This window comes from Musca domestica, unplaced genomic scaffold (assembly GCF_030504385.1).
Source record: "Musca domestica strain aabys unplaced genomic scaffold, Musca_domestica.polishedcontigs.V.1.1 4, whole genome shotgun sequence".
In the NCBI taxonomy this organism is placed as follows: domain Eukaryota; kingdom Metazoa; phylum Arthropoda; class Insecta; order Diptera; family Muscidae; genus Musca; species Musca domestica.
In genome coordinates, this window is record NW_026712328.1 from 9,683,214 (window position 1) to 9,705,472 (window position 22,259).

Here is a 22,259-nt window from a genome sequence, read left to right on the forward strand (position 1 = left end):
CTTTAAATTATCGGATTCGATGTCAACTATGCTCTTTTGATATAAATAGCCCTCAGGCAGGACATATCTGCACGCTCTCAAATATGTATGGAGGACCTTTTTTCGTTATAGCCAAGACAGATTATAATGTAAGCTATTGTTTCGAAAACAAATCATCTGAGTCAAATTATTAAACAATTTGCTCCAGTCAAAAGATGGGCATGTTTCCAAAATTCTTGGGAGTCAACTCTACTAGATCGATCAATATCAAATAATTAAGCCAAACATTTGCAGAGAGCCCCTTAAAAGTTATTTTCGTATCTATAAGAACAAGGGGAGCATGATATTCTGATAAGAACTACAGCCACAAAGGAGTTTCACGTCTCAGGGAAACGTCAAGTTGAATGTCCATCGAGTTAAGATCGGGCATCAGGATCAGAGACAATTCAATTACTTCAAATATAATTCCAATTATATTTACCTGATAATACCATGCCACGAACGGATAGAAAAATTTAAAAAAGCAAGCGTGAGAAAATCTTTTGCAGCTTTAAGTAGGAAAATAAGATCATCAGAGTATTTGAAAGACTTAGAATGTAAGCAAGACTTAGGTGTATAGGAAATGTTAAAACAGCAGATGGTCGCAGATGAAGTTGAAGTAAAGATTCAACTGTTTGCCTTGAATTTCTACTAGTATCCTCTATGATAAAATTAAGGTAGGTAAATCATTTGTTATAGGTAAAATCATTTTAAATATGCATATCGATCTCTGCATTTTCTGTAATTTACCATGTCAAACTGCACTGTTTAGTACCGATTCTTGGAAATGACTTGGTGGTACCGACAGTTGACAGACATAAAGAGTCTTCAGGTATTACGTTTCTTTTAACCAAACTTATGTATAATGAGTCGTTAAAAAGGAAATTGATATCGGCCTCAGTTATTGTTAACGCTAACTAGAACTACTTAAGCTAGTACGTACGGACTAGGTGCAGCTTTCACTCAGGAGGAACGTAATTATACCATTACGGAATTGAAAACCTTGACACATCAAGATCATATGAGGGTGATATAGCAGTTGAAGCAGTAGAGGTATAGACTAAAACCAGCAATCCCATAGAAAATGCGACCCAAATCGTAAAATACTAAATATCTCCAACTACCGTTATATGGGGCTGTAATATATCATGGACGTATATAGACTATGCTCAGCTACTTCAGGTTGAACAAGTTATAGACTCTTAGTACTAAAATTGAAACTGAATTGTGTGAAATGTCGAAGCTGTATGTGGACTGTATCGTAATTTCAACAGACGGATATCTTTAAATCGACCTAAAATTTTATGATGATCACGATTATGGGGTCCGCAACGAATATTTAGAGGTATTACAAACGGAATGACAAATATAATATACCCTGCTTCCCAAGAAACATCAGGAATTTAACTGGTTATTATGGCCATATTGCACTACAACTACTGGTATAAAATAAAATTTCTGTAATATGGGGTGCGTTAAATTTGCTACATACCCAATCCTACACTTACACAGTAAACCCAACTCCAAACTTTAGGATTCCACCTCTGTTGATTCGCTCAAATACATATTGTAGCACGTATAGTACTGTTAAGCACATATCCCAATGCTATACTTCAACAGTCATCATAAATTCAAATTCAGAATCGGTTCTAACTACTCCAAAGTTTCCAATTTCTAAATTGTACCCAATTTATTATATATAGTCCAATAGAAATCTTTTATTTCAGAATTACAACTTTACCGGTTCACCAGAATTTAAATCGTACCAAAAATAGTACCATTTGGTACACATAAGTACGAATTTCCAAAACTACCTACATACCGCAGTCCTTCAATACAATAGTTTTATTATTTCCGAATTTCAGGATTCCAACTTTATTGATGCTCCCACAATTTAAGTTGTACCAAAATTTTGAACCATTCAGTGCATATTAGAACGAATTTCCAAAACCACCTACATTCTGTAGTCTTACAATGCGATAGTATTTGAGAATTCCAGCTCAAGCGGTTCACCCAAATCGTAATTGTACCAAATTTAGTACCATATAGTACTTCTTACATCCACTCTACTCCTCAACCTTGATTCCCATTACAAGTTTTTAGATAATTTTAGTACTTTTCGTACACTTTTAGTGCGAATTTGCAAAAACCCTTTAGTACATCCATCATACACTTCATCAGTAACCCTGATTCCAAATTTATGATTTCCAGCTCTAATGTTTCCTCATATTAGTACCATATTAGTACCTTTTAACACTTTTCGAATTTTCTTATTATTTTCTGAATTTCTATTATATAAGGAAGTTTAAGTTACCGCAAATAAAAATTTGAACCATCTTTGGAAAATCTATTATCATTTGCCAAAATATATTATATTGGATCATATTTAAATCTCCATTCGCCCATGGATAATTGTCAAAACTCAAATACCCATATGACGAAACAACTAAGACTTCAATTTTGGTTTAAAATGTTACCTTCATATTAACAAAGACCATCGCGAAGTTAGTTTATACTTATTTATGAAAAAATACGGATTTTTTCTTGGACATAAACCCCATTCCATTATGGGGGTTATGACCGAATAAAAAACGGTCATAATCCCCATAATTATAATGGGGATTATGTCTGTGGGTATTATAACACGGCTCCAACCTATACAGATAATAATCTGCCAGAGGAGGTAGAAACCGTTACAAACTCTAAGTACGAACATTAAACATTTTCGTTTGGAAATGTGGCTCAAATCGTCGGGGCATGAGAAAAAGTGGACCTATATAAAAAATGTTCTGCAGTAAGGGGTAGAAGTCTTTTAAAACTTTAAGTCCCGAATTTTTAGCAATTGTGTTTGATCTATATCGTTAAAATACCGAGTGTTAGGAAGTACCGTTATATGGGGGCTATACGAAAACGTGGACCAACATATTCCATTTACAAACTTAGCCTGACTATCCAGCGGGGAAATAAATTGGTTTAAAACTAACTTAAAATTAGTCTAAAACAACTTAAATAGCAGTTAGTTCGGCCGGGCCGAACTTAGAATACCCTCCACCATTTGAACGAATTTGGAAATTTTCAAAAAATCCCTTAAAAATTCTATATATATCTTAAAAATACCGAATATATCCCTTATATTGGGGTCTATACGACGTGGACCTACATAGGCATTGTTGTCATTAGCCATTACCATATTCAAATTCGAAACTTGAAAGAAAAGGTGAATAATGTAGCTAAAATCATAAAAATACCGTACATAGGGAGGTACCGTTACATCGGAGCTATACAAAGACCTGGACTTGCATACAAAATTTTCTGTAACAGCCTGTAGCATACATTACGAACTTCATATACGACATCTCAAACAATTTTAGTGAGTAGTGTACCTAAAATCGCCAAAATACCGAATATAGGGATGTACCGTTATATGGGGGATATACGATATCGTAGACCTATATGGGCAATTCTCTTTCAGGTTCTAAAGTATACAGAAAGAACTCCTAGTCTAAAGTTTCAGACAATAGTGGCTAAAACCAAATATAGAACACCGGGGGTACAGTTGTATGGGGGCTATACGATACGATAGACCATTCTCTTCAAGAGGGTAAAGTACTCAGAAAGAACACCATGTGTGGATTTTCGGACAATTCCTTTGGAAATGTGGCCAAAATCATCAAAATACCGAATATCGGAACATAAACTTATAAGTAAACAAAATACAAAATGTTGATCAAAAAAGAGTAAAATGGGTTCAAAAACATGTGTTCATCAGACTTTTACATTTAAAGAAAAATTAAGAATTTATTTAAAATATCTTAGATCGATTAATCGGTTTACATTAAGCGATTAATCATTATTCGAAGTTTACTAATTTTTCTTAATCGAAAAATTATTCGAAAAAAATTGTCCGATTAATCGAACAACTATTAATCGATTGGATACTCTATCATGTACCTATTAGCAACCAGTAAATGCGATGTTAACGACCAGATGATCATATATGTTGATAGTTATGCGGCACTGAAGGCTTTTAATTCCTTTATTATAAAATCTACGGTAGTTTTGGAGTGTAGAAAAGCCTTAGAAAATACTATGTTGTCCATCAAGCTCTGTTGGGTTCCAGGTCATCACAATATATGTAATGAGAGAGCAGTTAAATTGGCTAGTCCATGCTTGTGCCACTTCTATCATGCAACAAACAAAATGGCTAAAATGGCTCTATTCTCCCAGAAGAGAACAAAATTACTAATGTCCTTGTCTAAAGCTGGCCCAAAACTTGTGGTGGGTATCATCAGAGGTCACTTCAGTGTAAGAGGAATGACTTCTATATGGAATAGCGACGATATCGATATAGTCTAACTCTCATTAATGTGATACAGAGTCTCATGGGGGAATAATTATCACACGATCTGCATCATTCTCGAATACAGATCCTGTCCCCATTGTCGACTCGATTCAGGGTTAACATTTTCGACTGAAGACACTATATACCTACAATTCACGGATTCCAGTGTTGGAGAGGGCGACCTTTTTGGTAAGATTTAAAAAAAAAAACTCTCAAATGAAAACAGGGGGCTATACGAGGACCCACTGACTAACTATAAATACGTAATTTGAAAAAAAATCCGGTCTATAATGTCTCTAATACTATAAAAATACGGAATGTTGAGAGTTACCGTTATATAGTGGATATACGAAGGCTTGAACCTGAACAACCTCGCCAATATTATCAAAAAGATAAATACCGTTATATGTGGGTATATAAAGACGTGGACCTGCATAGACGATATTTTGTCATAGGTTGAAGTATCCAATAAGATCTTCCAATACGAATTCGAATCAATTTAGGTCTTTTACGTCCCTGGGTGTCAGGAGGTATCGTTATATGGTAACTATACGAAGACCTGCATATGCAATTTTTTGTCAAAGGTTGTAGTAACCTTTACGAACTTCAAATACGAAATTTGAAACAATGTCGATAATATCATCAAAATACAAAGTATTGAGAGTTACCATTGTATGGGGGCTATACGAAATCATGGACCGACATTAACACAAATTACGCATGTATGCAAAATTTTAGCCGTCTATCTCAATTAATTCGAAGGATAGCATGAATACAATATTTTGTTGGGTCTGGAATAAGTATTTCGATGAGTTACAAACGAAAGGGCAGAGTTAATGGAAGTTCCATAGCATGGAGGAAGGTATAAAAAACAGAAGATATGTTTGGCTACCCGGTGATTTGGACACAATTAACTATCTTGCAGCACATTGCGAAATACATTACAAAATACGAAAGATTACAACCCATTCGACTGGAAAATGTTGCTAAGATCTCTATACAACGAATAATTGAGATTTGCCGTAACCTGGAAGATAGATTTTATAAACAAAGAAGTCAATAGAATGTAACTTATAGCGGCTATGTAATGCATTTTAATTTAGAGAGCATTATGATCTTAAATTGTGACCAAAATTGGAATATAGAATTCAAGTACCTTGGCCTATATTGAGAATACGAATTTATAGTCACATATTCAAACGTGGACCTACTACATTGTTTTGCCTATCTTCATTCCAACGAGGAACCAGAAATAGTGGACTTTTGTTGGACCTTTCACGACAAAAGTATTTACATACGAAAATGCTTTTTAATCCTTCAAAACTCCTCTGATGGACAAGTTCACGGAGTATATGAGCCATAGTTAACCTGTATCAAGCGAAAATTTTCGAAAATATTTGACAACACAGAAAACCTTAAATATCAAATTATGGCCTATATGACCGCTAGACCTAAACGAGGACCAATATATACACATTTAATATCAAATAATAATATCAATTTATAAAATCTGTGCATAGTTTCAAAGAAGTAACTTATATATTGGTAACCTTTAGCGTGATGTCAACTGGCGGTCGGAGATTCAAACAGACTATATGATAATATCTGAGATAAACAGTGAATCTGAGATAAACAGAAAATATGTACTAAGAAGTAAACTTTAGTGGATATCGATGGAGTAAGACAAGTGTTTATTCATATGTCGTGAATAGTGAGCCAGCAACGCGGAACGGGTCAGTTAAAATCTATATAAAAGATAGTTATGTTAGTTAATACGCTTATAACTAAAGAACGGCCGAACTGATTTGCAACAATCCGGGATGGTCTCTTAGCAGAAAAGGATAAAATGAAAAAAAAAAAAAAAAACAGTAAGATAAGGCAAAAGTCGGGCCGACCAACACTACCTTGACTATTAAGTACAGTTATGTGTATCAATTAAACGTTCATATTGAGGATTTAGGCATTATTTGCCTATTGTGACTTTAGAGCGGTTTAAAGTTGAAGTAGATTGAGTCAAAACTGTAAAAGCTATTTCTTAATCGATTTGCACTTAGCTTGTTTGAGGAAAATGTATGTTGTACGCGACCTCTCAAAGCAAATGTCGTTGCTATTGAGTACATGTTATGATTTTCATATATCTGAAATCGAATGAATGGGAACTTTATCCGAATCTGAACCGATCACGATAAAATTTGGCAGAGGTAATTCTGAGCTGTATCTAATATTTGGTACCATCATCATAATTTTTGTGGAGTGCATATTACGAATGTGGGGAACTTAAGCAATAAATCGGATGAAACACATATATGTGAGCTATAGCTATATCTGAACCGATATTCACCACATTGTATACCCCTTGCTTCTTGACTAAATTAAGTCAGATATTGCCAAATCCACTCTATTTGCGCTAATATTACACATTTGGCGAACAATACACTTGAAATCGAATGAAGAAATATGTTGGAGCTATATCCGAATCTGAACTGTTCAACTGCATAAATCGACTCAGAAAGTGATTCTATTAAGATTTTCAAATGCGACTATAGGTCTACTCGCTTTCTTCTCCATGTTACAAACAAATACACAAAGAAATACCCTTACCACTATGTGGTGTAAGGTATAAAAATAAATCACGTAAAAATACGCTAATAAAAATGGGAAAAATTTTGTTACATTTTGTCATATTTTTATCTCACATGAGATTTTTTAAGAATCGTAAGTATTCTGGAAACGCTCCCGGTCAAAAAACTAAGGTTAGGCCTCTATGATTTATGTAAATCAAAAACGAAATCTTCCAACATGGCATTGAACATAAAAGGTCTTTCAACATATTGTAGTGTTGTAGGATATCACATGTTCCGACCCGTATTTTTACCATAGTGTTGTAAAATTGACCGAAAATATATATGGGAGCTATATCCAAATCTGAGCCGATTTTAATATAATTTGTCAAATTTATTTTTGTACCGAATCTAGTCAATCTTGCCGAATTTTATTGGAATCGAACATACGTATCGTGTTTGGTGCATAAAATACAAGAAATCGGTCGAAAATATATATGGAAGCTATATCTAAAACTGAACCGATTTCAAAATAATTTGACAATTTTATTTTTTGATCAAAATCCCGGTACACATTCCAAATTTCATTGGAATCCAACATACATATCGTGTTTGGTGCATCAAATAAACGAAATCGGTCGAAAATATATATGGGAGCTATATCCAACTGTAAACCGATGTTAATATAATTTGGCGAAATAATTTTGTAGACAAATTCCATCACACTTTCTAAATTTCATTGAAATGTGGCGTACAAAGCGTGTTCAATGCATCAAATACAACAAATCGGATGAAAATACGTGTGGCAGGTACCTCCGATTCTGATGCTATAGTTGCAGTTCCAAGTGGAATTTCAAAAATTCATACTTCAATGAAATTTAGAAAGCGTGATGGAATTTGTGTTGAAAATATCGTGTTTGGTGCATCAAATAAACGAAATCGGTCGAAAAAAAAAATATATATATATATATATATATATATATATATATATATATATATATATATATATATATATATATATATATATATATATATATATATATATATATATATATATATATATATATATATATATATATATATATATATATATATATATCCAAATCTGAACAGATTTCAATATAATTTACACTTTCCAATTTTCATTGAAATTAGAGATACATAGCCATGAAATCGGCCGAATATGTATATGGGAGTTATATCCAAATCTGAACCAATTTCAATATAATTTTTAATTTTTTTTCTTTCAAATTCCGTTATCCAAATTTGAAGACTGTATCTGTAATCTATCAATAGATATGTGCATATAAAATTTAAATTTTTGGGAGGTACTTCCAATTCTGATGCCATATCTCCAATTCCAAGTGGAATTTTACAAATTTATATAGCCTATGTTACTTTCAGACAATGTTGTAGTATACTTGGAAATTTTCAAGAAAATCTGATCAGCGGTTTTCGAATTTATAAATTACAAACAAACATGCAAACATTTTCCTTTTTTTATAGATATAGATATTACTTTCGGGCGATGTTGTAGTATACTTGGAAATTTTCAAGAAAATCTGTTCAGCGGTTTTCGAGTCCATAAATTGCAAACAAACATGCAAACATGTTTCAGATGACTCGATTCCAATTTCTAAATAGAAATAAATATTCATTTCATTTTGAAAATTTGAGACATAAATGATATAGAACATCTGTAACAACCCCCATGTTATAGTCTTTTACACCCATTGGCGTAAGATAGGAATTATTTTTTTTTATCATTTAAACTGTGCGTTGGAGACCCCATAAAGTCCTCATTTTTCATCGTAGTATAATTCAATGACTATTACATAAATGTTCGGTCCCATGTACATGTTTTGCATGTTTCTGACACAATTTCCGAACGAATGAGCCTAAGTTTGACATTTTGGAGTTTAGCTCATATCTCCATCCCAAGTCTACGTTCCCAACCAACCTTCTTACCCAATACCATCACTTGCATTTGGAATTTATCAATCCCCCATGTTGGTTGGGAAAGTGACTTAAAATAAGTGCCTATGTAATTGGCATGAATACATATGTTTAGCCAAATAGATTGGTGAATGTGGAAAAGAACCGCAAAACAGGTAAACTTATGAGGTACTTCGAAACACTGTCCTCCATTGAAAATTTAATTGGAAGTGGATTACTACCCTCTTAGGAAAAATAATTGCCAAAAAAATTAAAAGAGTGTTGTCCCAATGAATTTTACACTTTGAGTTTTCATTTAACGGATTATTGTCGTATGAAAGAAGTAGGTTCACTTTTTAACATTAGCGCCATAACGCTTGGTCGGTCATTTTTGTTTGTTTGAATGTGTTCGGATCTTCTAGCTGAATCACGATGTAGATCCTGGAGTTGAAAGGTAGATGCCAATTCTTGACAGGAAAAATCGCAATTTAACATTGTTTTGTGCATTCATTTAATTTGTTATATCCTTCATTCAGAATTCAAAACAATAAAAAATTAAACTTCAATTTATTATGTCAAATTGAAAAATGTCAAGCCAATAAAAATATTATAATTTAAAAATATATAGCACAAAGAGACCATTCCAAAATGGTGTGATCTGTCTAAATCCATCAAGCCGCCCTTACGAATTTTGCCAATAGAATGGGCCATAATTTTGAAATTCGATTCCATTGAAAAAATCAGAATTGCAATGAGATAGACTTTCTTTTTCGTGATTTTGTCGCGATTTTAAAATAGTAACTATCCTTTAACTTTGGTGTAACCACGTTAAATTATTTCGACATCGTCTATTCAGTTTCGCCACCACATAATTTGGTACTATACTTCAAAGTAACCCGCCTACAATTTCCGTTTCAAAAAATCAAGTTAATTCAATAAATCAAATTGAAAACCCGTTCGTATATGATAAAATATTGAGTTTTTTGTTCATATCTTATCATCTTCTGAAATTATATAATTCGTATAGTTCCACCTACTCAATAAATACAAACAACTACAAGTTTTGTCCGTTGTCTCTTTATACTATCCAAAAAAAAGACTACACATCATACTTTAAATTTTTTTCATTTTGACGTACTATTTTCGAATGTACATTTGTAGTTTTTTTCTTTTTGAATTCTAAACTTTTAACTAAGGGTAATACTTACAATTCATATCGATTTGCACTACGGTTACCACAGGGGTTGCGCGGGGATGATTACTTGCTCGGCAACTGATGCGTGATTTTAAATCGGATCGCCCCAATGGACCCAAAGTTAACTCACTTTCAATGTATTGATCGCCATGTTTAATTGGTGATATTAACTTGATATCATCTCTAAGCCATGTGATTTCAGGTATTGGTTTACCTACAATAGAGATAAGATTTTATGTGTTGAATTTTAAAGCAGTATTTTATGAGTGCAATATTTTGGTGATGGTAGTAATTATAAAACTATGAACATTAAGGATATTAATTTAAAAAGGTGTATTATAACGTGTACTAACTAAATTAAGTATAGATTGTGAATTAGAGATATGAGTTTCGGTATGTAACATGTAGACAATGATGTATTTATGGAAATGCGTACTGTTTGGCGTACCAAAAGTACTAAGTTTGGTATAGATTACAGGAATCCATTTGGAATAATGAATATTGGTGTAAGGGTACACTAAGGGTGTGAAGGATGTAGACAATGGAACGTCTTCGGAAATGTGCCTCTATGGAACGTGGAATTCCAAATACCAAAAATTCTAAGGACCTAAAATCCATCTCAACAAAATTTTATCAACCTACTTAATTGCGTTCGGAAGCTTAAGAGATTTCCACAAAAGAGATTCCATAAAATCTTATGCTGATTAGATTTATATCCCCGAAAATGCCCTTAAACCTCATAATGTGGGGGTTCTGCTTAGGAGTAAATCTGTATTAAACATTTATTTTCGATCCACATAAAATTGAACTCTGATGTTACACACAAGATGACAAAATATTATATACACATATCGCAGTGTCTTTAAACCGTTATGCCCCCAACCATGAGGTGGACAAAATTAATTCCAAATTGCAAATTATGGCTCATTTGTTTGTAAAATGTTGCTGAGCGCTATACAATCCTAGCAATTGCAATAATTGGGGGGAAATGTTATATTTGGGCAATTGTAAGACTTTGTATTGTAAATTTAGATATATGTGCTATGCCCATTCATTTTTTAAGTGTCAAATTAAAGACGTGTGGCTGGAAATAGGACTTTTCCTTTATGATATTGAAGGTGAACACATTTACTGCATTCTCCAAGCTATGTAATTGAAGTTTGTGGTTATTAATGTAACTCTCTCGAATATTATGTTTATGGTGGATGATATAACAAGTTTAGCCCCGCCGAACTTAAAGCTCCTCCAACAGAGTATGGAGGGTAAGTTCATGATTCCGTTTGTAACATATTCATTTTAGATCCACTCTTGATCAACATACACACATTTCACCGAAATTATTTCAAATTTAATATTTACATATCGTACACCCTCATATGTCGGTACCACACGATGTTCGGTTTTTCGGTGATTTTAGCCACATTTTTTGACAGAATGACACCAAATTTTCTGTACAGGTTATTTTTCCGTATAATCCCATATAATGTTATTATCTGATATTCGGTATTTAGACGGATTTTAATCGCATTTTCAACGAATTTTTATTTATTTATTTATTATTATTATTTATTTATTTTTTTTTGATATTAGGTATTGCGAATTTCTATTAGTAGAAAAACTGCTTCTTTTTGCTTCTGTTTGAAAACGTTTGATTATTGGTGTTCTCATTCGTACAAAAAAATCAATGCGTTCTATGCATTTTAAACCACATTCTATTTGTACATAAAATATATACCAGCGTACCTCCAAAAACTGCACATTTAAGCGATATTATATCTCCTTCGGAACACGGTCCTACAACTGTTGATAGCTCGTTTCCAGAGTCGTCCCACAATACAACTTTTTGTGGTGGTTCTGAAAATAAAAACGTGTTTATATATTTATTTAAATTTAGATATATGTGCTTAATTATTACATTTGTTTAATAGTAACAGAAGTAGTATAGCGTTATGTTTGGGCGAACTTAAATTGACCTGCACAATGATGATGAAAAAAAAAGAAACATTGAACATAAAAGTAGGAAAAATTAATTTTTCGAAATGTTTTTATGTTAAACGAATATTTGGGATGTTACAAACCGAATGACAAAGTTAATATACCCTCCTTTTCAAGCTGCATGGTATAAAAACAAAATGTTCTCCACCGCAGATAGAACACATTGCAAACAACAACATTACATTTTTAAAAAAATCCGTTGGAATGTGTGGCTAGAAAGGACGATAGGAAAAAAAGCAATTCTCTCTATATCTACATGCCTTAAAAAGGGCGATGATTGACAGACAGTCAACCAAACGGCTGAATCAATTTTGATGAAGTTTTTTGTCATGATCACTACTTGTGCGAAATAAGCCTGTGTCGTTGTCCTTTCTGATTATTTAAAAGTCCGTTTCTACATCAAGTTAGAGTCATATGCAAAGTGATTTTATCACACTTTATTATTAAGAATTTTCTAGCAGACTTTTATTTGACAAATGAAACGAAATGCCATATTTTATTAAATACTAGGTGAACCAAAAACGTTGCCTCCTGTTCTAATTTATTCACAAAGATACCTGTCATAAATGAAGATATTTTTAACTTTAAATATATGTGGAATTACAATAAAGTACATTCAGAAGTTCCCTCATGGAAGCATTTAGGCCATTACTAAATGTTTCGACATTTTACATAGAAGAAACGCCGCTCAGCCATCGTCCGGCAGCTGTAGCCATCCGATAAATATAAAACTTTTTTGGTCCAAGGACGAGCCCTATTGAAATTGGAGAAAATTGATCAAAATTTAGGTATAACTCCCATTTATATGTTTGCCCGATTTGCTTTTAATTGTGCACCAAATGGCTACTAGAAACCCGAATTTCATTTCTGTAAGAAAGTATCTCAAATTTGGTGAAAATTTGGTCCCATATATATGTTTCAACCGATTTTGTATTTTACTTCCTCGCACCCGTAAAATACTCCCTCAAACAACGATATTTGGTCCCAACTCAGATACAGCATAGAAATACTTCACTTAATTTAATAGAAATCGGTTTAGGTTTTTTTCAGTCGATTTCACCATTATTATGGCTAAAAGGTGAAATATCAACTCAAATGCAACAGAAGCATGAAATACATTTGTTCTTTTCGGATTTATATTATAACTCTAATTTCTCTAAATTCCCCATGAAAAGAGTTTATTTGTTATAATCCAAACATTTGGTTTCAAATTTCTATTGCATAGACCTTCCCAATTAATTGCATATTACCTTAGCGGCTTAAATCACTTAACATTGGAAACTACCCAGTAAACAATTTCCTCCGACTGCTCTGATTTTAGATTTTTTTTCCGAAATTTCTGACTTTTTTTCAGAAATTTCTGGCAGAAATTGGTATGATTTTCTAAACATGTTTTAGAATGTCTTCACAATTTCCCGCGTTTTTTAAGCAAAAAAAAAAATTCGAAAAATATCCAAAAGGAGAGTAAACTGCCTATTGCGCTGGCATATTCTCTGGCAGATGAAAACGAATGGTGGCGTTTTGCCACAATCTCTCCCATAGTAGTTGTGTTGTGATCATTCGTTTCAAAATCACAACAACAACAACGCGCAAACAAAAATGCTATTTGTTTTATTGTTCTTGTGAAGTGTTTGATTTCATTGCATACCGGGTTTCTGTGTGCACTCTTTTTATACCCTCCACCATACTATGGAGGGTATATTAACTTTGTCATTCCATTTGTAACTCTTGGAACTACTCATGTCAGACCCAGCAAAGTATATATATTCTTGATCAGCGTAAAATTCTAAGTCGATTTAGCCACAACCGCCTGTCTGTCTGTCCGTCTGTCCATCTGTCTGTTGTAATCGCGCTATCTTTCGAACGAATTTTGCACACATTTTTATTTTCCAGTAGGCAGGTTAGGTTCGTAAATGGGCCATGTAGGTCCACGTTTTCATATAGCCCATAATATAACGTTACCTTCCGATATTCGGCATTTTGATGATTTTAGCGACATTATTCACCGGAATTGTTTCAAATATGGTATTTGAAGTTCGAAATGGATACTACAGCCTAAGACAGAAAACTGTCCCCATATAACGATACCTCCCTATATTCGGTATTTTGATGATTTTAGCGACGTTATTAAACGGAACTGTTTAAAATTTGGTTTTTGAAGTTCGTAATAAATACTACAGCCTGAGACAGAAAATTGTCTGTGCAGGACCACGTCTTCGTATAGCCACCATATAACGGTACCTCCCGATATTCGGTATTTTGATGATTTTAGCGACATTATTCACCGGAATTGTTTCAAATTACGTATTAAGAGTTCGTAATGGGAACTTCAGTCTTTGACAGAAAATTGTCTATGCAGGTCCAGGTTTTCGTATAAGCCCTATATATCAGTACCTCCTTATATTCGGTATTTTGACGATTTTAGGTACAATACTCACCGAAATTGTTTGAGATGTCGTATTTCAAGTTCGTAATGAAAGCTACAAATTATCTATGCAGGTCCAGGTCTTCGTATAGCTCTGAATAACGGTACCTCCCTATATAGGATATTTTGTTGATTTTAGCTACATTATTCACCGTTTATTTCAAGTTTCGAATTTGAATATGGCAATGACTTATGACAAACAATGCCTATATAGGTCCACGTCGTATATACACCAATATAACGTCTATATTTTTTAAGGATTTTATTTCCAAATTCGTTGCAAATGGTGGAGGGTATTCAAAGTGCGGCTCGGCCGAACTTACTGCTTTTTAACTTGTTTATTTATAGTTCTTGTTCAACAGTTGAAGCAGAAACGTGCTCCAGTTGAGTCGCATTAAATTGTTTTAAAAAAGTGTCTAAGTGTGTTTAAAATGTTCAAAAATTGATTTTAAATTCTCTAGAAGGTGTTTCAAGTGGATTGATTTATTACAGGTAAGATAAAATAACAGCCATAAAAATGCCACGAAGATTTATCAAAAGAAATGCAAAAAAAGGCTCAAAAATTGTTTTTGCAAATTATTAAGTGAACCTCACAACGAACAATTAGGTGAAATAGTACCGTGGATCCCAATTCATACCATTCAATAGAAACGTCCAAAAATACGGATACAGTGGAAATGGGTAGCGGGACATACGTGCATTATGGTTTAAAAAATTGTTTAACCAATTTTTTTCAACAAAGCGCCGAGGTTGATGACTCCAGAAATATTGTACTCTCTCTTTAAGAGCTCTAAAAATGTATTTGGCCGATAATGGTCAGCATTCAAAATTATGAACCAGTATTTCTCGTTGGGGTTTATATTAACGTTGATATAAATAATAGATTAGATAAATACAACAAATCCAACGATCCAAATATTTTTTTAAAATACATAGTTTAAGACCTTCATTAATATCAACAGGAGAGATTTCTGTTCCGAAACCAAAGGCATAATATCCAAATAGATAATTTCATCAGCGATGCTCCAGCCCGTGCATTTGTGATTGCTATTAAGTTCCATTCAGGTTATTATTGCTGCACAAAATGCATGCAAAAAGGGGACTATTTCGAGAGAAGAATGGCATTTCCACCAGAAGCCTCTGCAGTTTTTCGTACTTATGAGTCCTTCAGAAATGGAACACAACGTGAACACCATACTAAATTAGAAAATTTAGTAGTAGAGTCTATTGGCGTTGGTTGCGTATCACAATTCCCTCTTGATTATATGCACGTTGTGTGCCTCGGGGTAGTGAAGCATATGGTGAAATCCTGGACAAAATTAAAAAATCAGGATTATAGTTTGAATGGTGACCAAGTAATTTTAATAAGCCGACGAAACTCTAAAATAGGTAGAAATTTCCCTTCCGAATTCAATTGAGTCCCTAGAATTGTTGTTGAAATTGACAGGTGAAAAGCTTCTGAATTTCGATCTTTTCTGTCTTACAGTTCCATCGTCGTATTAAAAAATTGCATTTGTAACGAATTTAATAACTATGCAGAAAACTTATTAATGGAATTCGTTGTAGAGCTAAAAGAAATTTATGGGAAAATTTTACTAACATACAATGTCCATTCATTGCTACATTCAACTAAAGTTGTTTCAAACTATGGAAAACTTGATAATTTCAGCGCATTTAAATTTGAAAACTATCTTTACCAACTTAAAAAGAAAGTTAAAAATGGAAAAAATATTCTCTCATAACTTTCAAACAGACTTGTAATCAGAGCATTATCCTTAAGGAGAAGACCAATAACATTAAAATGCCTGTACTGAAACATCCTATTGGCGAACACCTTTACAAATGCGTTATACCTCAACATAGAAAATATTCCACAAAGCACCCAAACAAAGTAAAAGAGTAAAAGCATTTACATCATTTGAAAGATTAAAATAACTAATAGTACCATAACTTTAATTTGCAATAAAGTAACAAATCTTCACATGTTTTTTGATATAGATCAAGCGTTATATATTGCCTTAGGCATATTTCAAACGCAATCTGAAACGTATTGTGATAATGATATTGACATTTCATTATCAGACATCACCAGAAAATATATGAATTTGTCTGTTGATTTACTTACAGTTTTTCTACCACTATTATAAAATGGAACCCAAAAATGAAAAACTCTCGGAGCTATTATTCACAATACTGGCTCAAAGTAAGAACCTAATTGAACAAAACTATGCGATTAAATCTTTATTAGAACAATGCACAAATTTTGAACAAGAAGTAGAAGCTCTAAAGGCGCAAAACGTTAGACAAACCGTGAAAAATGCCAAAATATACACCCACTTCACAGCTGAGTTCTTTTGGCCGTACACCATGAAACAGTACACATGAAAGGATCGGTATTTTCCTTTGAACAACTATGCTCACCTGAAGAAGTATTAGACTTCGAAAGAAGACTGAAGGAAAATTCCGAACTGAAAAACAAACTGGTAAGTTTCTAACCCACATTTCTTCAATAGGTATGTACTCTCATCTATACTTATCTACAGACTCAACGTATAAAAGCACAACCTCATGACAATATAAGGAAATTTATTCAAGAAAGTCTAATACTAGTTTTCCAGACGGACGAAATCATCACACGTTTTTTATGGAATAGTGCCAACAGATATATAGCTGTAAAAGATATGCATTAATCAAGCTTATAATAGGTTTGTATTCGCTATTTAATATTATGGATAAGTTAGATTACATGTACATATGTATGTACTTTCATTTTTATATAGATACAGCAATAGATCATATCCCGGGCACTGCTGTAAGTACGGTAGAATTTAACATTAAGTATTTCTTTAATTCGGCCAAAGACCGCCAAAACAAACGAAAAAGAAAAGCAGAATCGAAAAAATCTGAATCAAAAAAATCTGAATTGTAAAAATCTAAAAAGTCCTGTATATTATATTATTTTTATTATACAGGAACTCAAAAAATTATTCGGACTTCTAATATTTGAAAATAAACTCCTATAAAATAATTGGGGTGTACGAACAATTTTTTGAGTCACTCTACACGACGCAAATTATTGAAAGACTAAATTGATTTTATTTTTGTTTTAAAAAGATACAGTGAACTACAAAGAATATATGTATGTACATAATAACAACTAAAAAGTACAAATATGAAAACTATGAAGAAAAATGTACCGTGAATCAAACAAACAACACTAAATAAATTGTACAAAAACCATATGAATATTATGATGTAAATATGTACAATTTGTCCACATAATATGCAAATATTTTCTTTTTATACCCTCCACCATACTATGGAGGGTATATTAATTTTGTCATTCCGTTTGTAACTCCTCGAAATACTCATGTCAGACCAAACAAATTAATTATATTCTTGATCAGCGTAAAATTCTAAGACGATTTAGCCATGTCCGTCTGTCTGTTGTAATCACGCTATCTTTCGAACAAATTGAGATAGAAGGCTAAAATTTTGCACACATGTATATTTTGCCAATAGGCAGGATAAGTTCGTAAATGGGCCATGTAGGTCCAAGTTATCATATAGCCCCCATATAACTGTACCTCCCGATATTCAGTATTTTGATGATTTAAGCGACATTATTCACCGGGATTGTTTCAAATTTGGCATTTGAAGTTCGTAATGACTACTACAGCCTAAAACATAAAATTATCTGTGCAGGTCCACGTCTGCGTGTAGCCCCCATATAACGGTACCCGCCTATATTCGGCATTTTGATGATTTTAGCCACATTCTTTACCGGAATCGTTTCAAATTTGGTATTTGAAGTTCGTAATGGATACTAAATCCTAAGTCAAAAAATAAGCCATGTAGGTCCACGTCTTCGTATAGCCCCCATATAAGGGTACCCCCCGATTTTCGGTATTTTGATGATTTTAGCGACATTATTTTTCGGGATTGTTTCAAATTTCGCATGTGAAGTTCGTAATGGATACTTCAGCCCATGCCAGAAAATTGTCTGTGCAGGTCCACGTTTTCGAATAGCCCCCATATAACGGTACCCCCCCCCCCTCCCCCATATTCGGTATTTTAATGATTTTAACTACATTATAAACAGATTTTTCTTCAAGTTTCACATTTAAATTATTGTAATAACTTACGACAAAATATGCCTATACAGGCCCACGTCGTCGTATAAGCACTCGGTATTCTTAAGATTTTAACAGAATTATAACGGATTTTATTTTTTGGAAATTGCCAAATTTGTACCAAATGGTGGAGGGTATTAATAGTTCGGCCCGTCCGAACTTACAGCTTTTTTACTTGTTCATATTCATATTGTTTTAAGTTTTTTATATGTTTAATTTGGGGCTAATTTTTTTAGTTTGCTGTACATATATAGTGTAGTATTTATATAAGAAAGTAGAATTGAAACAGGCCTAATTATATCAATTGAAAGGCTGTCTGCTATAAAATAATTGAATTATCTGTTTTGTTTGTTACATTCAATTAGAAATGTTGTGTTTTTCTTGTTTTAAAGAGATGTAGTGAATCGAAAAAAAGAGTTGAACAGTAAATAAAATATACAAATATGAATATTATGAGATAAACATGTTGAATGGACCACATAAAATTGAGCCCATAACAGTATGTAGAAAAAGAAAATAGTTTGAATATTTATTTATATATTCACATACATATTATTTGGTTTTTGCTTTGCTTCACTGTATATATTTGCATCATAATACTCATAGAGTACTTACATGTGTGAATTTTAGCTTGTGTTCAACTCTTTTTTCTAATGCACTGTATATTATGTTCTTATATGTATATTTCAATATTTAATATTGTATGTAATATTTAAACTACTTTTTTAAGACTTCCGAAATAAATTGTTTGTCTTTTTAAATATACATGTGTTTTGTTTTAATTCTTAACTGGTATGACGAATTTCTTTTCAGATTTTTCTTCCGAATTCGGAACAATTTCTTTCAGAAAATCAGAATTTTCTCCCAAACTCTTTTCAGAAAATCGGAATTTTATTCCATTTATTCTTCCGAATTCTGACCGATTTTTTTCCGAAAATCGAATGTTATCTCCTATTTTTCCACGATTTTTATGGAATCCGGACCGAATTCGTCCAGAAAATCTAATATTTTTTCCATTCCGGATAGAACTCGGCAAAAATTGTTTACGGTATCATCAAGTCGGTGTCTACATATATATATATATATATATATATATATATATATATATATATATATATATATATATATATATATATATATATATATATATATATATATATATATATATATATATATATATATATATATATATATATATATATATATATATATATATATATATATATATATATATATATATAATACTACGTCCGCCTTACGCTGATTAACTATCCAGATGGTTCTTGATGTAGGAACTGCCTTCTTTTCCAGATGTTTCTGGCTCTTGGATGTTGCTACTAGTTCTACAGAACTAACTCTTTTCACAAATAAATATTTCAAATTCCTTACCACTGGTGGGGGCGAAATTCTAAATTTATGAGTGATTCAAGTAATCCTTGTCAGGATCACGTCGGAGTCACCAAAAAAATGTTTATTAATATAAATAAAAGTATATATATACAACACTTGGATTGAATAATCTTGGTATGCTTATAATATCTTGCAGTTTACAAATAATATTTTGTTTTTGCTTGCTACTTATATATTTTAGATTTCATTAAAACTAGCATTAAAAGTAAAGTAAACAATAAATTACTTCAAAAAATAACCCATGCAGTGTGAAACCAAGGTGTTTCTTTGGTTAAGTTATTGGCCTGCATAAGCAAAAAAAAAAATTATATACGTCAAATAAATGCTGACATAGAATAAAACAAGTAAGCAAAGGCTACAGTCGGGCGGGGCCGACCATGTGATACCCTACAACACTACAATATGTTAGAAACCCCCTTATGTCCATTCCAACCATTTTGGAAGATTTCGCTTTTGAAATTATGTCACGGTGCACTGCCCAGATATTACTCTTAGCATTTTGACCAGGGACATTTGCCCAATATTTACACACTCCGTCGAGGTCAATGGTCATCCAAAATGCTAAAATCCTTTCCTGTCCTTTACTCCCTTCTCAGGCGTGTCGATTGGGTTCAATTGTGTGATCAGGAATTTTTTTCTGTTTTTGGTTAATTTTAGCCCCTTAATATTTTGCGATACCTCCAAAAGCAAGAACCCGCTCTACATCTACAAATGTAGACTCATCTATATGATTTGCTTGTCTACGATATTTGGCTATATTCGTCAACGAAGTCAGCATAAAAAAGCCAGAAGTTCGCCTATTGTGTATTTCGGATATCGCCTGTAAGTAATGTTGGTATTTTTGTCACACAAAAGTAGTGGTCCATTCTACCCGCTGTCTTAAACTCTAACTTCATGCAAGATCTCGTGTCCTTTGGTTTCTATTTGTGACCTTTATAACGGCTGCAAAATCAGGAACAGTTTGAGTTGCTGGTCCATTTCAACCCTAAATATATTGCTTTTTATCCGATTTTTTAGATTTTATACTTTTATATCAAGAGGGCATTCTGAATTGACAAAATTTGTCAAAATCGGTCCAGCCATTCTTGAGATATAAGCATTCTAACTAACATCCCCTTCCCTTGTATATATACATTGTATATATTTCGCCATATATATCCGATATTTTTAGTATCGGCATCTACGTAACGGTCAGAATTGACCTGTTCGTCTATTTGTGATTAAAAATATTCGCGGTTTAATGGAAAATTTGACTTTTATTTATCACAAATGCTATGGTCTATTTCAACCAGTAAATATTACTCGATGACCATCAAAATTGGAAGGCTTCTGCCCAGCCCAAAGCTCTAGGCCCATGCTAACTTTCGCTTCGATTGGTCTATAACTGTGACCTGTAGAGAAACTGCACAATCAGGAAATTTTTCAGTTTTTGGTCCATTTCAACCCCTAAATATTATGCGATCATCTCCAAAAGAAATAGGGTTCTATTCTGACCTTAACCCCATCTACATTTTAAATTTCGTGAAGATCGGGCCATAATTGCGACTTGTAGAGTGATTACAAATTAACATGGACAGACGGACGGACGGACATACATAGCTAGATCGACTCAGCTCGGCGAGATAGGAAGATCCATATATACTTTCCTATGTGGGAAATTAATATTTCGTGGTGTTACATAATTTTTGGCCCAATCAAACTTATAATACCCCCAACACATAGTGTTGTAGGGTATAATTATAAAATAATAACAAAAGTTAAAAAATTTATTTGAAGCACTATGTTGTTACGGTATCATAACAACAGAAGTATTTACACCTGGTGACAATATTTCGACTCTATCTTGTCCCATGTCTTAGATGCAAAGTGATGTAGGATATTATAAAATCGGCGCAGCCCGACTTTGGCCTTCATGTTTTATGTTTGATTGATGAGTCATATGATTAATCGAAACGACAAATAATTAAATCAAATTAATTGGAAAAAATCGATGTTTCCAGCATCAAATAAACGCTCATATTAGCAATGCATATTTGAGTTTTACAGAATAGATATATCTTAATCGATTGGAGAGTGTAATACGGGTTTGGGGATACACTTAAAAACACTTGATTGTGTGCAAATTCGGATTAATATAACACGCTTGGCGAACAATATACTTGATATCGAACGAAGATATATATGGGAGGTACACCCAAATCTGACAGATATACAAAGGTATGCCTAAATTATATATGCAGGATGA

General features: G+C 33.0%; 1 protein-coding gene across 4 annotated transcripts in view; it reads right to left on the minus strand.

Moving 5' to 3' along the window:
* The window catches only part of LOC101896953 (hemicentin-1), a 1,222,160-nt gene that overhangs the window by 958,517 nt on the left and 241,384 nt on the right, over positions 1-22,259 (minus strand). For all 4 annotated transcript variants that reach the window (XM_059126810.1, XM_059126809.1, XM_059126813.1 and 1 more), the window contains exons 4-5: positions 11,795-11,905; positions 10,065-10,265 (exon numbers count right to left, since the gene is read on the minus strand). In XM_059126810.1, the coding sequence (XP_058982793.1) occupies positions 10,065-10,265; positions 11,795-11,905 (312 nt within the window). The remainder of the gene's footprint in view (positions 1-10,064; positions 10,266-11,794; positions 11,906-22,259) is intronic.